General features: G+C 44.7%; 1 protein-coding gene across 1 annotated transcript in view; it reads right to left on the reverse strand.

The window, feature by feature from the left end:
- The window catches only part of FKBP14 (FKBP prolyl isomerase 14), a 15,161-nt gene extending 2,447 nt beyond the window's left edge, over positions 1-12,714 (reverse strand). The window contains exons 1-3 of the mRNA XM_004702753.2: positions 12,359-12,714; positions 10,049-10,200; positions 3,705-3,832 (exon numbers count right to left, since the gene is read on the reverse strand). Of these exons, the coding sequence (XP_004702810.1) occupies positions 3,705-3,832; positions 10,049-10,200; positions 12,359-12,555 (477 nt within the window). The 5' untranslated portion in view covers positions 12,556-12,714. The remainder of the gene's footprint in view (positions 1-3,704; positions 3,833-10,048; positions 10,201-12,358) is intronic.
- Positions 12,715-14,710: the final 1,996 nt, after the last annotated feature.

The raw sequence follows: 14,710 nt of genomic DNA on the forward strand, positions 1-14,710 counted from the left end.
AGTTAAAAATTTTAAGATTTGCCTTGGATAGAAAACAGGGCCAAGGATCAGTAGTAACACATGCAATGTGACAAAGTTAGTGGCGTTAGATTGTGACTCCGTGGCTCATGACAGCTTAGCTGATACACGACGCCTTCATTCGCTGGCCATTAGAATCTAATTAAACCAAGGAGTCCTAGTGGCCCCATGGTTAAGCACTCAGCTGGCAGTTGGGACCCACCAGCAGTTCCTTGGGAGAAATGACCTAGAGACCAGCTTCCTTAAAGATGCTCGCCCATCAAATTCTAGTCTGCCCCATAGGGTCGCTGGGAGTCAATGCCACTCAACAACAGAATTAAACTGATCAGCATAGATGGAGGGGGAGCATTCCTTTCACTGGTACAGGAGTCCTGGTGACCTAGTGGTGATAGGCTGAACTGCTCTGCAAACCTCAGCATCAGCAGTTCAAAACTACCAGCTGCTCAGCCAAAGCAAGGTGAGGCATTCTACGGCTCTAAAGACTCACAGTCTCAGAAACACACAGGGGCTGTTTTATTCTAATCTCAGTCTTAGAAACCCACAGGAGTAGTTCTATCCTGTCTTAGAAGGGTGGGTATGAGTGGCAATCAATTCAGCAGTTGGGCGCTTATGGAGTTGCTATGTATCAGAATCAACCCAATGACAATGAGTTGGGGTGTTAATGGGTGCAATTGACCAAGACATAAAAGGCCAAGAGGTCTATTTTGAAATACAAAAATCAAATACCTTGCAAGAAGTTATAATAATAACTATACTGATTCAAGTTTACATTAAGCAATATAACATCTAAATAGACCTTCGATAAGCAGATATTCACATCTCTTCTTCTAAGTGAGGAAGTGGAGAGGGGAAGGGAGAACTCTTCCTCTGTTCTTTACAAAAGGAGCTCTCCAGCCTGGGCTACCAGGGGCCCCAGGGGATGAGAACGTTGATCTCAAGTGAGGAGAAAAAGAAGTAATACAACTCTAGTTTGCATTGGTCTTTTTCTTATTTAAAGCGTTTTTCTTTTGTTGGCTTTTTATTAATGTAAATAGCAGGAGTGTACAAGTATCTTTATTTATAAATCATACACATATTTACTACCAGTGAGGGGAAGTAATCCCAAAAGTTTAGAGTTAACTGCTACCTTTAACACATCATGCAAACAAACAAAACAAACACATCATTTAAAATTGGCGAAGACTGGCAATTGGACTTATTTTGTTTTGTACCCAAAATATTATACAAAGACGCTTTCAAGAGTTCATGGGAAAATTCCATTATCTTTTGATTCCATTTTTCTATGATTTTTTTGAAGCCCATCGCATGCAGGGCCGCCAGAAACACCTGCAGTATCTTAAGCAAACATGACCATGGTTAGGATGACTATGGTTCCTATAACCACCTGCTCTGTGCCGCTCCTTCTCCGACAACTCATCTTAATCACTCATCCTTGCCTCCCTATGATTTATACACGCTCTATGTGCCCCTGTTAAGATACATGCTAATCCATGCTTTATAAGCCACCGATGGCCATCAAGTTAATTCTGATTCAGAACAACCATACAGGAAGAGTAGAAATGTCCTGAGGGATTGCCAAGACTATAAATCTTTACGGGATCAGACAGCCTTTTATTTCTCCCTCAGCACCCCACGGTGGGTTTGAACCAAAAGCCTTGTGGTTAACCAACGCACATGTAAACACCACCATCACCAGGGTTCTTTCTGTGCTCCCATAGCAAATTGTGGCTCTCCAGCCACGTGCCGCCCTTTGGTATGTGCATGTAGCTCTGAAGTAAAATTGAAAATGAAAATAAGACTATCACCGTTTTGCTTAAAGGACAGCCTTCAGATAATGGTGATTTCATTTGTTTGTAAAAATATATTTGTTTCTCAAATAATTTTTAAGTTGTAACGAAGGACGGGGTTGGCACTTCTGTCTCAAAAGTTTGCTGAACCCTTGGTCTGTAGGATACTTAATTCTTTAATTTCTATCTCCTTCTCTGATTTAGTAATTTATCAATGGGAGTACTATTCTTGCTCCTCAGTCCTGAAGGGCATGTGTCCTGTTTTCCAAAAAATACAGAAAATCACCGGCGCCCTAATATCCCTGAAAGGTCTAACAAGCCCTCACTTCACTGTGACTCCAGCGCTGAGCCTCGGAGGGGAGTCTTTGATTCTCTTCCGAGGGAAAGGAGGCTATTTCCATAGTTTATTCTATGCAGGACTGAAAGAAAGAAAGGAGAAAGAGAGAGAGGGTTGAAAAGAAAGGAAAAAACCTCCCACTGCTATGGTGTCAATTCTGACTCAAGGTGACCCCACAGGACAGGGTAGAACTGGAGCTCCATGCAGGAGCAGGGAGCCTCCTCTTCCTCTGGAGGGCAGCTGGTGGTTTCAGGGCACGGAGGGGCTTCCTAGGGGGTGTCAGTGGTGAAGTGCTCAGTTGGTTAAGTGAGAGGTTGGAAGTTCCAGTCTACCTAGAGGTGCCTTGGAAAAGAAGTCTCGACAAACTACTTTTGAAAGAGCAGCCATTGAAAGCCCTACGGAGCACGGTTCTATGCTGATGCACGCGGGGTCTCCCTGAACCAGAATCCACGCCGCCGCCAGTGGGTGTTTTAATTCTACTCTAATGAGTCTCAAAGCTCGGCTGTCTACTGGGGAGCGGCGGCAGCAGCATCACCTGGGAACAGGTTAGAAATGGAAATTTTTGCATCCCCCCGGCAGACCGATCAAATCCGAAGGTCAGGTGGTGGGGTGGGGCACAGGGAATGGGGGAGGAAGAGCGTAGTCTGTGTTTTCACAGGTGATTCTGGGGCCTGTGCGTCCATCCGCCGTGGGCTGCGCCGGAAGGGAGCAACACTAGCGAGGCAGTACAGTGACTTGTGACGAGGGGGCTCGCGTTGCTTTGGAAGCAGCCAGGCCAGGAGGGAGGGGTGGGAAAAAGCAAAGGGGTACACATATGTCTGCAGCCATGGCTGCGGGAGCCGAAACTGCTGGGGGAAACCACTGCCGATTTCTCTGTACCCACAGGCCAGGACTTTGAGGGGCCTGGGAGAGGTCTTGCGCTGTGGAAACCTCTCCTCACCCTACATATTGGCCAGAACCAATCCAAAGGCGAAACGGCTTTCTGTCAATCGCTAGGAAATCGCCAAGACACGTTTAACAGCCAGTCTACCGTGCTCAACGGAAAGTGTCCGCGTGGAACCCTTTGGTGAGACATCTATTTTCATTATATACTAACTCCAAAATAAGAACTATCTCGGCAGAGCGGAGCTTTCCAAAACCCAAGGCCAGAGCACGGTGTGGTGAGCCCTGGGCTTGGGGAAGGGAGCCTGGTAGCATAATGGTCCAACTGCTGGCTGTTAACCGAAAGGTTGGCAGTTCAAACCCACCCAGCAGCTAGTTCCATGGGAGAAATGTCTGGCCGTCTGCTCTCATAAAGATTATAGCCTTGAGAGCCTGATGGGCACTTCCACTGGAGTCTCTAGGCGCTGAAAATCGCCCTGAGGGTGCTTAGCAACAACAGAAGCACTGGGCAGAAAAAGGAAAACACGAGACGGCTGTGATTTCCTGTAAAACTGTCAACCTTGAAGACATCACTGTTCTAAGAAAACTTATCAATAGCATTTTATTTGAACCTGTCAAGCTTCTTGAAAAATAGATCCCTGGAAAGTGTGCTATCAAGAAAGGGGGTGGGGGGGGGTCACCTCATCTTTAGAAAGCTTCCAGTCATCATTCAGATCCATTTCTTGGAAGGATTCATGGGATCTTGGTCCATTCCGAATCTCCAGCAGATCAACGTTGAATATCAATGTACTCTCTGGAGGAATCTTACCTGACATGAGGAGAGGGGGGAGGAAAAGTACATTAGAAAAAGACAGAATGCTCTTTTCATTGTAGTTTAGGAAGACATTGCTCAAGATTGTGCAATATGGTGAAGTGATGTGTAGTAGAATTATATTTCACTCAAAGAGTGGGGGGTGGCAGTCCACCCAGAGGAGGCACCTGGGAGAGGCACTCTTGCACGAGGCATTTGAAAGACAGGCTTGGTGCTGTTCTGAACAGCCACTGGTAGCCCTCTGGGCACAGTTCTAAGGTGACACACATGGAGTTGTCATAAATGCCCAGATGAAGGAATCATGTGGCCTAGTAAATATGAATCTATTTTTTGCTTTTCAAATTAAAAGAGAGAGAGAGAGAGAGAGAGATGTGCCTAATGGCCTAAGTATTAAATTAAAAAAAAATAGGGTATTCCAAAACAAAATCTGTAGTGGAGTAGATTTCAACATATACCGACCCTGTAGGACAGAGTAGAACTGACCCATAGGGGTTTCTAAGGCTATACATTTTTTGATCCTAAGAAACAGCGGGTGGGTCTTGGTTAAAACATTCACTGTCGTTTAGTTGATTCTGACTCATAGTGGCTTTATAGGACAGAGTGGCACTGCCCTGTGGTTTTCTGAGACTATAAATCTTTATGGATGTCGGAAGCCTGGTGGTTTCAAACTACTGGCCTTGGAGTGAGCATTCCAACAAGAAACCCACTATGCCACCGTGGTTAAGCCAAAATCAAGCTTACCACCGAGTCATTCTGACCCACGGGGATCCTAAAGACAGAATAGAACTGCCCCTGTGGGTTTCTGAGACGGCAATTGTTTATGAGCAGAAAGCTTCATCTTTCCCGCAAGGCACAACTGGTAGTTTTGAACTGCTAACCTCTTGGTGAGCAGCCCAACTCATAACCCTCTATGCCACCTGGGCTGCTCACGGCTGAGCATTAACTGCTGTGCCACCAGGTCTTCTTAAATAAGAAGTTCAAATTTTCATAGAATCCAGAATCTCTGGAGCCATAGGAGTCAGATGATCCTGAAATTATTACTTTGAAGAAAAAAACCCCAAAACTTTAAATCTTGAACCCAAACTGTCCTCTGAAGTCCTCTTTGCCTCAAATGTTAAGCTTAATTAGAAGAGAATGCCTGCATTAAGCATTATAGTCTCTTAAAGAATAGATATAAAAGGTGATCAAATGGAGAGCAGGAACTCGAATGGATGAATGAGAAGCTTGAGGGGCAGTTTGAGCTACGATGGTACAACCGCCTGGAAATGGCACAACTCGAGGAAAGCAACTGGTGTCCCGGAACTGTACATGCAGAAATGATTAACCCGGTGTCTGTTTTGTTGTACAGGTTTTCTCCCCAGAAGGGAAAGAAACATTACCCGTTATGCCTGGTGTTGAGGGTGCTCTAGAGAATTCCGATTTCACTATATTACAAACGATCACTAATGCAGAAGACAGGAAGCCCTGCCCTGTATTGCACCCATTCCATTGCACTTCCCTCTGTTGTACTTCCCAGACATTGTGTTTTCTTCTAATTAAAGGTTTGTGGCAACTCAGGATGGCCCGAGTGCATTGGCGTCATTTTCCTAACAGCATGCGCCTACTTCCTGTCTCCGTGTCACATGTTGTCTTCTCGCAATATTCCCAGTGTTTTCCTAATGGATTCCACAGGCGGCTTTTATCTGTACTGCGAAGCAAAACAAGTGTGCGGGACTCCCTTTATGTGGCATTCTAATACTCAGCATCTTCATGTACGTCTGCCTAGAATTGTCCTTTCCACCACTGGGAGAGACAATCAAACGTAATGAAGTATGCTCAGGTGGCTCACGGGTGAAGCTAATAATTCACCTTTTCTAGTCTCTTTCCTCATCTTTAAATGCAAGTAATATTAGTATACTCACGAGCCTGTTGAGAGGATAAAAGACAATGAACCACAACAAATACTTAGCAGTATCCATGATAAACCATAAGCTCCTTTTTTTTTTTTTACTTTGGCATGGATGGTTTTATTCATTATTTATAGTTTATAAAATAATTTATGATGTAGATATTGGGTTTTTAAAACGAATATTAAAGTAATTTTTAAGAATTTTACTTTTTTTAAAAAGATCATTTTATGGGGGGCTCTCACAGCTCTTATAACAATCCATACATCAATTGTATCATGCATATTTGGTCAGATCATAAGTTCATGATGACCATTTCTTAGACATAGTAATTCTTTTATAGGCTTTAGAAAGCAATGTGAAAATTTCAAAACGTTAAGAAACCTCTCCTCTGATGTATGAGGGTCAGTGAAAAAGGATGGGGACACCATAATGGAAACCTTTGTTAAACAAAAACATCAAACGTGAAGTTCACCAACATAGCCTTCGTCTAGGTCGATACACTTCTGAAGTGGCGTTTCCATTTCTCCGCGCCTTTCCCAAAGACGTCTGCACTCTCCTGTTTACACCACGTCAAAACAGTAGTTTGGGCTTTTTTGAGGGGCTCAAATTGGGTTCCTTTTAAATGTTTTTTGTTTTTGTTTTTTCCCAGTTGTGAGAATCAAAAGCAGCCTGAAGGGACAAGAGCAGAGCTATGGAGGTAAAGAAAACAGGGTCACTCAGTGATATTGTTGCCTTTGTAGGGCGGCTTTGCTACCCTAGAAGTACGAGCAGGTCACTGTCATGATGGAAAAAATTCCTTGGTGCAGCTTTCCTGTCCTTTTTCCCACCAAGGCAGTTTTCAATTTTCTTAAAACATCTCCCTGATGCATCCCCATGCTCACCCTGTGCCCACTAAGAAAACCGGTCAGGATTACTACCCCTTCTGATTCACCCCGCTGCCATGTCCTCTGGAGGTGACCTCTCTGCTTTGAATTTCACTGGCCCAGCAGATCCCCTTAGAAGCCACTTGCGCTTGGACTCTGTCATTTTTGGAAGGCACTGTTATGATATCGAGACAAGCACATTCCAGAGAAAACTGGTCTGGAGTCATCCCCTGGTCATATGTTTATAACAGGTTCTGTTCCCAATGAACCCAGGCATATATGATATAGCGACACTTTTTTACTTACCCTTGGAAAATATTTTACAGAGGTTAAAAGATTTCATGGGAATTGGGGTGGGGGTGGGTAAGGGAGAAATGAAAATGAATTCCTGAGGTGGGAGAGAAAAATCTTGGACAGTTAAAAGAGCTTTGTTAAACACCTAAAAAAGAAAGTACAAACAATTTGTTTCAAAGCATTTCCTTACAGTCACATTTAACTTACAGATTTGGAACAAACATTTCAACCTATTTCCAAGCATGTCCATGAAAGAGCATTTGTGTGCCTCAAAGGGAACCACACTTACATTGCGCAGGAAGCTTAGCAGTCCACATCCAGACAGAGGGGGCATGCACTAGGGGTGGCTGACCACACCGGCACTCTCCAAAGAAGGCATGCAAGCGCGGTGCTAAAAACTACAGAATCAGCGCTGGAGACGTGGCAGAAGAATTCGTTTCATGACACTTAGTGCAAAGGAAATGACCAAACTTAAATCACTACTGGTTATCATGATTAAACTTGAGTTCACTATAGTACGGCGGCGAAGAGTCATGAACTCGTACTATACATAGATATTAAATAAAAACGAGACAGTGAAGATGCAACAAAGTCATAGGGCATGTGTAAGCAACAGAGAAACATTTTTTAGATCCATGGCTTTCTTCTCCACAGTTGACTACAATAACGTAAGACTTGGAGTTGGTTAGTAAATCCTTCTCTAGGCATAAGATTTACACGGCGAGTTCAATTTTGGAACGGTGGTTACGCATTCGGCTGCTGACTGCAAGGTCAGCACCTTGAAACCGCCAGCTACCTTGAGGGAGACAGACGATGCTTTCCACCGGGTGGTTAGTCTGGGAAATGCACAAGGGGCAGCGCGAGCCTGGCCTGCAGGGCTGCTATGACTCGCAATCAACTCCGTGGCAGAGTTTGGAGAATGTTTCATATATGGCATTTTCATTTTCATTCTCAGGAAACTAGGAATTGGGATTCTGATCCCATTATAAATGGTAAGGAAAGACCCACTATTGATACTGTATCACTGTCACTGGCGTTCTCTGTGTGGTTCTGACAACTACTGAACACACCTAACTTGTTCTTCATTATGAAAGATATACATGAGATAGAACCAGAAATTAAAGCATAATGTCCAGTCCCACAGCCCAATAAATATTCTAATTTATTTCCTTGGGATTTATTTTCTGTGTATACATATTTTATTTTTTAAATCATTTTTGGGGGGCTCTTACAAGCTCATATCACAATCCATACATATATCCATTGTGTCAAGAACATTTGTACATATGTTGCCATCATTTTAAAAATATTTTCTTTCTAATTGAGCCCTTGGTTGATATCAAGCTCATTTATCCCCTCCCTCCCATGAACCCTGGATAATTTATAAATTATTACTTTTTTCATCTTACACCAACCGCTGTTGTGTATACATATTTTCTTCCAATGCTTAGTGTCCTAGTAAATATATGACAGCTTTATTTTCTATATGGATATATAACATTATATCATGAATTTTATATACACTTTTAAAAAATCTTTGAGGATTCCAGTTTTCGTAACTGGCCTATATTTTATTTCCACCCACTGACATGGAGTCAGTTCTGACCCATATTGACCCTTTGGGGCAGAGTAGAACTGCTTCTCTAGCTTTCAGACTGTAAATCTTTGCAGGAGTACATAGCCTCATCTTTCAATCCAGAGAGCAGCAGTAGGTTTGAACTACCAACCTTGGAATTATCAGTCCAATGCTTAGCTTAGGACACCACCAGAGTTCCTTTATATTTTACTTTGCTAACCCTGGTGGCATAGTGGCTACTCATTGGGCTGTTAACCACAAGGTCAGTAGTTTGAAACCACCAGCTGCACCTTGGGGAAAATAAGAGACTTTCTACTTCTGTAAAGAGTTGCAGTCTTGGAAACACAGGGGCAATTCTACTCTGTCCTGTTGAGTCACTATACATTGGAATCAACTTGATGGCAGTGAATTACTATTTTTTAAACCCTTATTATTACACATATAGACTGGTTCCAACTTTTTGCTGTTGGAAACAATGCACTGCTGAACATCCCTGCTCACAAATCTTGCTCCTGATAATCTGAATTATTCCCCGCAGACTACTTTCAGTGTAGGAGCTACAGGATAAAGTGATCTCTTTAGAACTTGCTGTCATCTAGGGCCGCCAGGGTCGGCAGTGAGTTTGGTTGGTCTGGTGATAGAGACAGGAGAAAGAAAGGGTGTTCTAATCCTGTGCAGAGTTCCAGTCCTGTAAACTCACAAGGGCAGTTCCATCCTGTCTCGGGACCCATTCAATGGCAGTAGGTTCGTTTATTTTGGTCATCAAGTAGATGACAACTCACAGTGATCTTATAGGATACAGTAGATGCAGGTTTCAGAGGCTGTAAATCTTTACAGGAACAGAAAGCTTCATCTTTTCCCCAGGAAGTGACTGGTGGGTTCAAACCACTAACCTTGCAGTTAGGAGCTCAATTCATAACCCACTAAGTTAGCAGGGCTCCTTTAGGGCCTCTTGATACAGCCCTTTAGAATGCTGCACTGGTCCCACTCAAAGGTCAGGTGTGTGTGCCTGTTCTGGAACTGGCCCAGAGCCCTCCAGGCCAGCTAGCCTGCTTACTTCAGCTTTGTGGCGCAGAGGAAACAAAACCTTCTTATGTCACCTGCTGCTTTTAAAAATAGATCATCAAAGCTTTATCAATACACTTTAAAATAAAAAAGAACAGAACCCCATGAGAGCTTATAGTTTGTTGCAAGCCAGTCTCAGAGGGTAAATCTAAAATTGCATTTAACGGCCTGTGTTTTAAATGTCCGACTTACGATACGAGGTGGCTTTAAAAAAGTTATCGGTAAATGGCATTAAAAGACAATGAAATTCCCCCTCTCCAAACGTTTCCAAGCCCTTTTGTACTTGCATGGAATAATGGCAAAACAAATGGGTGATGGTGAACAGAGGTCAGGGCTCCAGGACCTTTTTACAATCCCTGCTGGGTGGCCAATTCAGAGACGATTCGACTTTATTTTAGCAGACCATTTTAATTGATAACTAAGCTATGCTTACATTTCCCAAAGGAATGCAAGCAGTTGTACTAACTTCATTCTCTGGACCTAAAGCACGCTCTTGCTAAAGCAAGAAAAGGGGAAGGGGTCTTACCTTGTCCTTCTTTTCCATAGCCAAGCGCAGGCGGAATGGTGAGCTTTCTCTTCTCTCCCACACACATGCCCTGCAAGCCCTGGTCCCAGCCTTTCAGAGACTCCAGAATGCCCAGGGTGAACCAAATGGGCTGACCATTGTTATGTTTATGACTGCGATAGAAAGAACACATATTGCAACTCTCCATTTTATTTTTTATTGCCATGGTATGTTTCCCACCCGCCTACCCGCCCACCCAATCTATAGACAATTACTTGATGGGAAGTTAATACGGACAATGGCTGTAGGATGGGCTCAAACAGAGGAACAACTGTGAAGATGCAGCAGGACGGGGCAGTGTGTCCTTCTGTTGCACGGAAGGTCACTATGAATTGGACCGGACTCGAGGGCACCTCACAACAACAACAACTTTATTTGCACCCATAGGAATCAACTGTATCCTAAGTTGATTTCAGTCAATGCAAATTTCATCTTTCTTGATGCAAATTTTACACAGTTGACTCAGCTAGGGCAGGGCAGAGGAAACTATCAGAAAAGCAACAACTGTTTTTCTTGGTGTTTTCTATGTCTGATGTAGTCTCTTCTTTTGATGCTACAGTGATCCTACGAGGTCAAGCACCTTGATTACTCTCTCATACAGGTTAGGAAACAAAGGTTTAAGTGTACCAGTATTTAACCTCAAACAGACCAAACTCCAACCCCAAGGCCATGCTGTCCCGGGAAAACCACAAGGATACAGAACAGAAAAAATTGGGAGTGGGTTCCTGTGGGAAGAATGAAAGCCTAAGGAGAATTGACTGCCAGCACACGTGAATCCATATGCCCACGATAGCAGGGGTCGGGGCACGGCAGCATTCTATCCCACCGGCAAGCGATCCTAGCTGACAGCACACCCACAGCTCCAACAGGTGAACTGGCTGTCCCTAAATCCCCACTCAGACCCAGGCTCAGTTACTTATTTCCTCAACAGTTTAAAAGGTACTCTTTTCCCACCTCTCAGAGCACAGCAAACCCCAGGCTCCATTACCCTGTGCGAGCACTTCATGCCTTCTGGACTCTGTATTGTGAGCTATTCACATGTCTCCTGCCCTCTACCTGTAGACTGTATGTGGCTGCTAGATGACAAGTCCCACTCTCAATCATGGTTGCCTCTCCCACACCTGAGCTGTAGCCATTCAATGAAGGCGTGGATGGATACAGGCATAGATGACGATGAGTAGAAGCAACATTTCTGAATGCCTGGTACCCAGCAAAGGGTTGAACATAAAGAAAATGCTCAATAAATCCTTCGGAACGGAGTGAATTGACGTAATGCCTGACGGGAAATCATTGCACCTGTAAAAATGTTCCCATGTTGCAGTTTCTTTATTTGTAGAACAGAAACAGTGATTGTGTGGCCACCTGAAGGAGCCCTGGTGGTGTAGTGGTTATGCATTGAGTGGCCAACTGCAAGATCAGCAATTTGAAACTACCAGCTGCTCCGGGGGAGAAAGATGGGGCTCTCTAGCCCTACAAAGAGCTTGTCTCGAAACCCACAGGGGCAGTTCTGAGTTGTCCTGTGGGGTCGCTGTGAGTCAGCACCGATTCCATGGCAGCGAGTTTGGGTTTCACCTGAAAACTTCTCACTGCAGGTTCGGGATTGGCCTTCCAGAGTCACGCCCACAGCCACGGCCATCAATGAAGTCTCTGGATTCTATAAAAGGAGCCAGCCCATCAGTATGGAAAATCATGGAATGTGTCTAGATTTGTCTGCTCTGGTGAAGATGTACAAGCTTCAGAAACCCTAAATAGGATTGCGGTGAGTAGGAATGGATTTCACAGCAGGGGATTTTTCTTTTGGTGCCCAGGGCTAAATGTCATCTATCAATGGGATCACATTTGCACAGCCTTCAAGAGGCAAATAAGTGAAGGTGTATTTTGCTCATAAAGTTGCTATGGGCAGTTTTAGGCAAATACACCAAATAAAACAAAATTGAACAGACTAATCTTCCCTAAAGAATGGAGTTTGTGAATTCCTTTACGCTTTTCTTACTGTCTAATTACGACTTCGCTATTTGTGTATTGTCTCAAGGCTTCTAGTCCTGATTTTTGTAATAAATGAAACAGCTTTATTCAGGCCACATGTTTCCAGAAAGACCTTTTAAGGTCTCCGCATGTGTTGTAATACTGGCTTTAAACAATTCCCTTTCCCCCCCAAAAGTAAATAGGCTATTTCTGCATGCGTTTTATAAGAGAAACAACTCTTTGCAGCTCAGGAGCTAAAGGGAGGGTGGATTCTTGTCATTTTACTTGTGGGGCACAGTTACTTACGTGGAGTGGAATAAGGCGCCGTCCTTTTCTAAGTAGCCTTCATAGTGGATCAGCATTAAGTCTCCCCCTTTGGTCTTGCGTTGGCAGATAAATGGCTTCTGGAGAACCTCGATCTTCACTTCTGGTTCAGGGATCAGAGCCCCGCTCAGAGGAGTGACTAAGAGAGTCAGGACCGCGTTCCATGCGAGAAGTCTCATGTTAGTAGGACAGGAGAGAGTCCCTACAAACAGAGAAAGGGACCCTGACTACAAAGAGTTAAGACTTTGGGACAACAGCTTCGGGCAAGTTCATGACTACGCAGCAGACGTGGCACTTTTACTACCGACAACTTTCCCAGGCACTGCGATCTCTCCCTACGAGGTTAAACCCAGACCGAGGCCTCACTGGCTCTAAGACTGCAGCCGCCCGGACAGACTGTCCTCCTATTGGCCAGGGCCCTTGCCAATCAGGCCTCTCTCCAACCAATGGCGTCGCAACGTTGGAATTCGCCGCCGGGCTGCGGAGATTGGGCAGCCTGCCTTGCGGAGGACAACAGGGAGAGATCCTAGAGCTCCAAGATTTAAAGAACTTCAAGTCCCAGGACCGGGTGGCGCTGTGGGTTGGGCCTTGCCTACTAACTGCAAGGTTGGTGGTTCGCTCCATGGGAGAAAGAGGAGGCAGAAGAAGCTGTTGCTCCCATACTGCAGCTATGAACCAATAGCACACTGTTTGGTTTGGACATTGGGAGTGGCGAGAAGCTTACCGAATCTCCTCCAGACGATTCCCTGCTGGGATGAGGATGTATCAGTCTCAAGTAAAACTGTAGACGTGTCAGGAAACACCAATTCTTGCCCTTGACGAATGCTGGTCCCTCACCCCAATCCTACCCCCAAGGCTCCTGCACTCCTTATTAATGAACAATACATACTCTAGACTTCCCTGGGGCTTTAGGAGTTACAGAGTAGGGTCCTGTGCTCGAGCCCCACTCCAACAAGGTAGGTGAGCATTTTGTTTTAATCTCTTTCTAAAGTTAGGTAAATTTAGGCCCAGGCAGGTATTCAGCCCCATATCGGTTGAGCTCGGACTTCAAACCAAGTCTTCTGATTCATTCCACGACTTAACTTTATGACTAATTGATAACGTAGGTGTACTCTAATGTAGCCGTGTAAACTCAAGGCCGAAACCAGTGCTTTAGAATACATTCTTAGTGGTCTTTGAGGCTGTATGGAAGAAGGCAGCCTCATTTTTCTCTAGTCCAGCTCTTGGTGGGTTTGAACTGTGGACCTTGCCATTAGCTTACAGGATAGCTTCACAGACAATACTAATGTTTGCCTCCTTCGAGAGTGTGTGCAGACCTTTGCTTTAAAGAGGAAATAGTCATCATGTTTACCAGTTATATACCAGCAAGCTTATCCTAATTTTTTTCAGTTTTACATTTGTTCCCTTGCCTAATTTCAAAAGTAATTTGGAATTATAAAGCAGGGCTTAGTAGGTACCCTTTAAATTTGAACTTCAGATAAACAGTGCATTTTTTTTTCTTTATTGAATCTGGCAAACAAACTCCTAAAAATCACGCAACAGGGTGGAGGAAAGAGAAAAGTAATTTACAATACCTCCATCCACAAATAACCATCCTCACACTTTGCCGCTGGTTTCTGGGACATGTGCCTAAAACATTTTGAATCACATTGTATACTTTGTTTAGCAACCTCCTTTCCGCATGAAATCTATAGTTAATACTTTCCCTGGTCAAATATTCTTAGCAGAGTGTTTCTCACCCTTTAATGTGCATAGGGATCCCCTGGAGATCTTGTTAAGAGTGCAGATGCTGACTCAGCGGGTAGAGGAATCCCCTGGGGATCTTGTTAAAATGCAGGTTCTGATTCTTCAGGTCTGGGCTAGGGGACAGAGACCGCATTCCAACGAACTCCCAAGTCATGCCAATACTGCTGGTGTGGACACCTCCACTCAAGAAGCCTTCGAGTTCACACAACATATATTTGCACACGGTATCCCACCGTGAAATTCTCATCATCTCCGTAAGCTTTATGGTCGGATACCTCCAGGGTGTGGGATCAAATAGAAATCAGTGAAACAAGGTTCCCGTTGGAACCGTCAGGGACCCCGACCGGTCCCCCAAACAGAAACTGGGACTCAGCCATCCATGGCATCAAGAGTCAGAGCTGTGCCCCACACTTCTCCCCTCCCCCCCTTTTGCTCAGCGTCCGCTAGCGAGTCCTTTCCCGGGACTCAGTTTCCCTGCGAGCTCAGCCGGCTACGTCAGCGCCGCCGCGAACCCACGGGGTGGATTTCGGGAAGGCAGGCGCGCCGGGCGCACTGGGCATGCGCGAGCGTGCTCCCGGGCCGGCGGCC

The sequence above is a fragment of the Echinops telfairi genome, unplaced genomic scaffold, assembly GCF_000313985.2.
Source record: "Echinops telfairi isolate 266 unplaced genomic scaffold, ASM31398v2 ScPeMD7_23;HRSCAF=83, whole genome shotgun sequence".
Classification (NCBI taxonomy): Eukaryota; Metazoa; Chordata; class Mammalia; order Afrosoricida; family Tenrecidae; genus Echinops; species Echinops telfairi.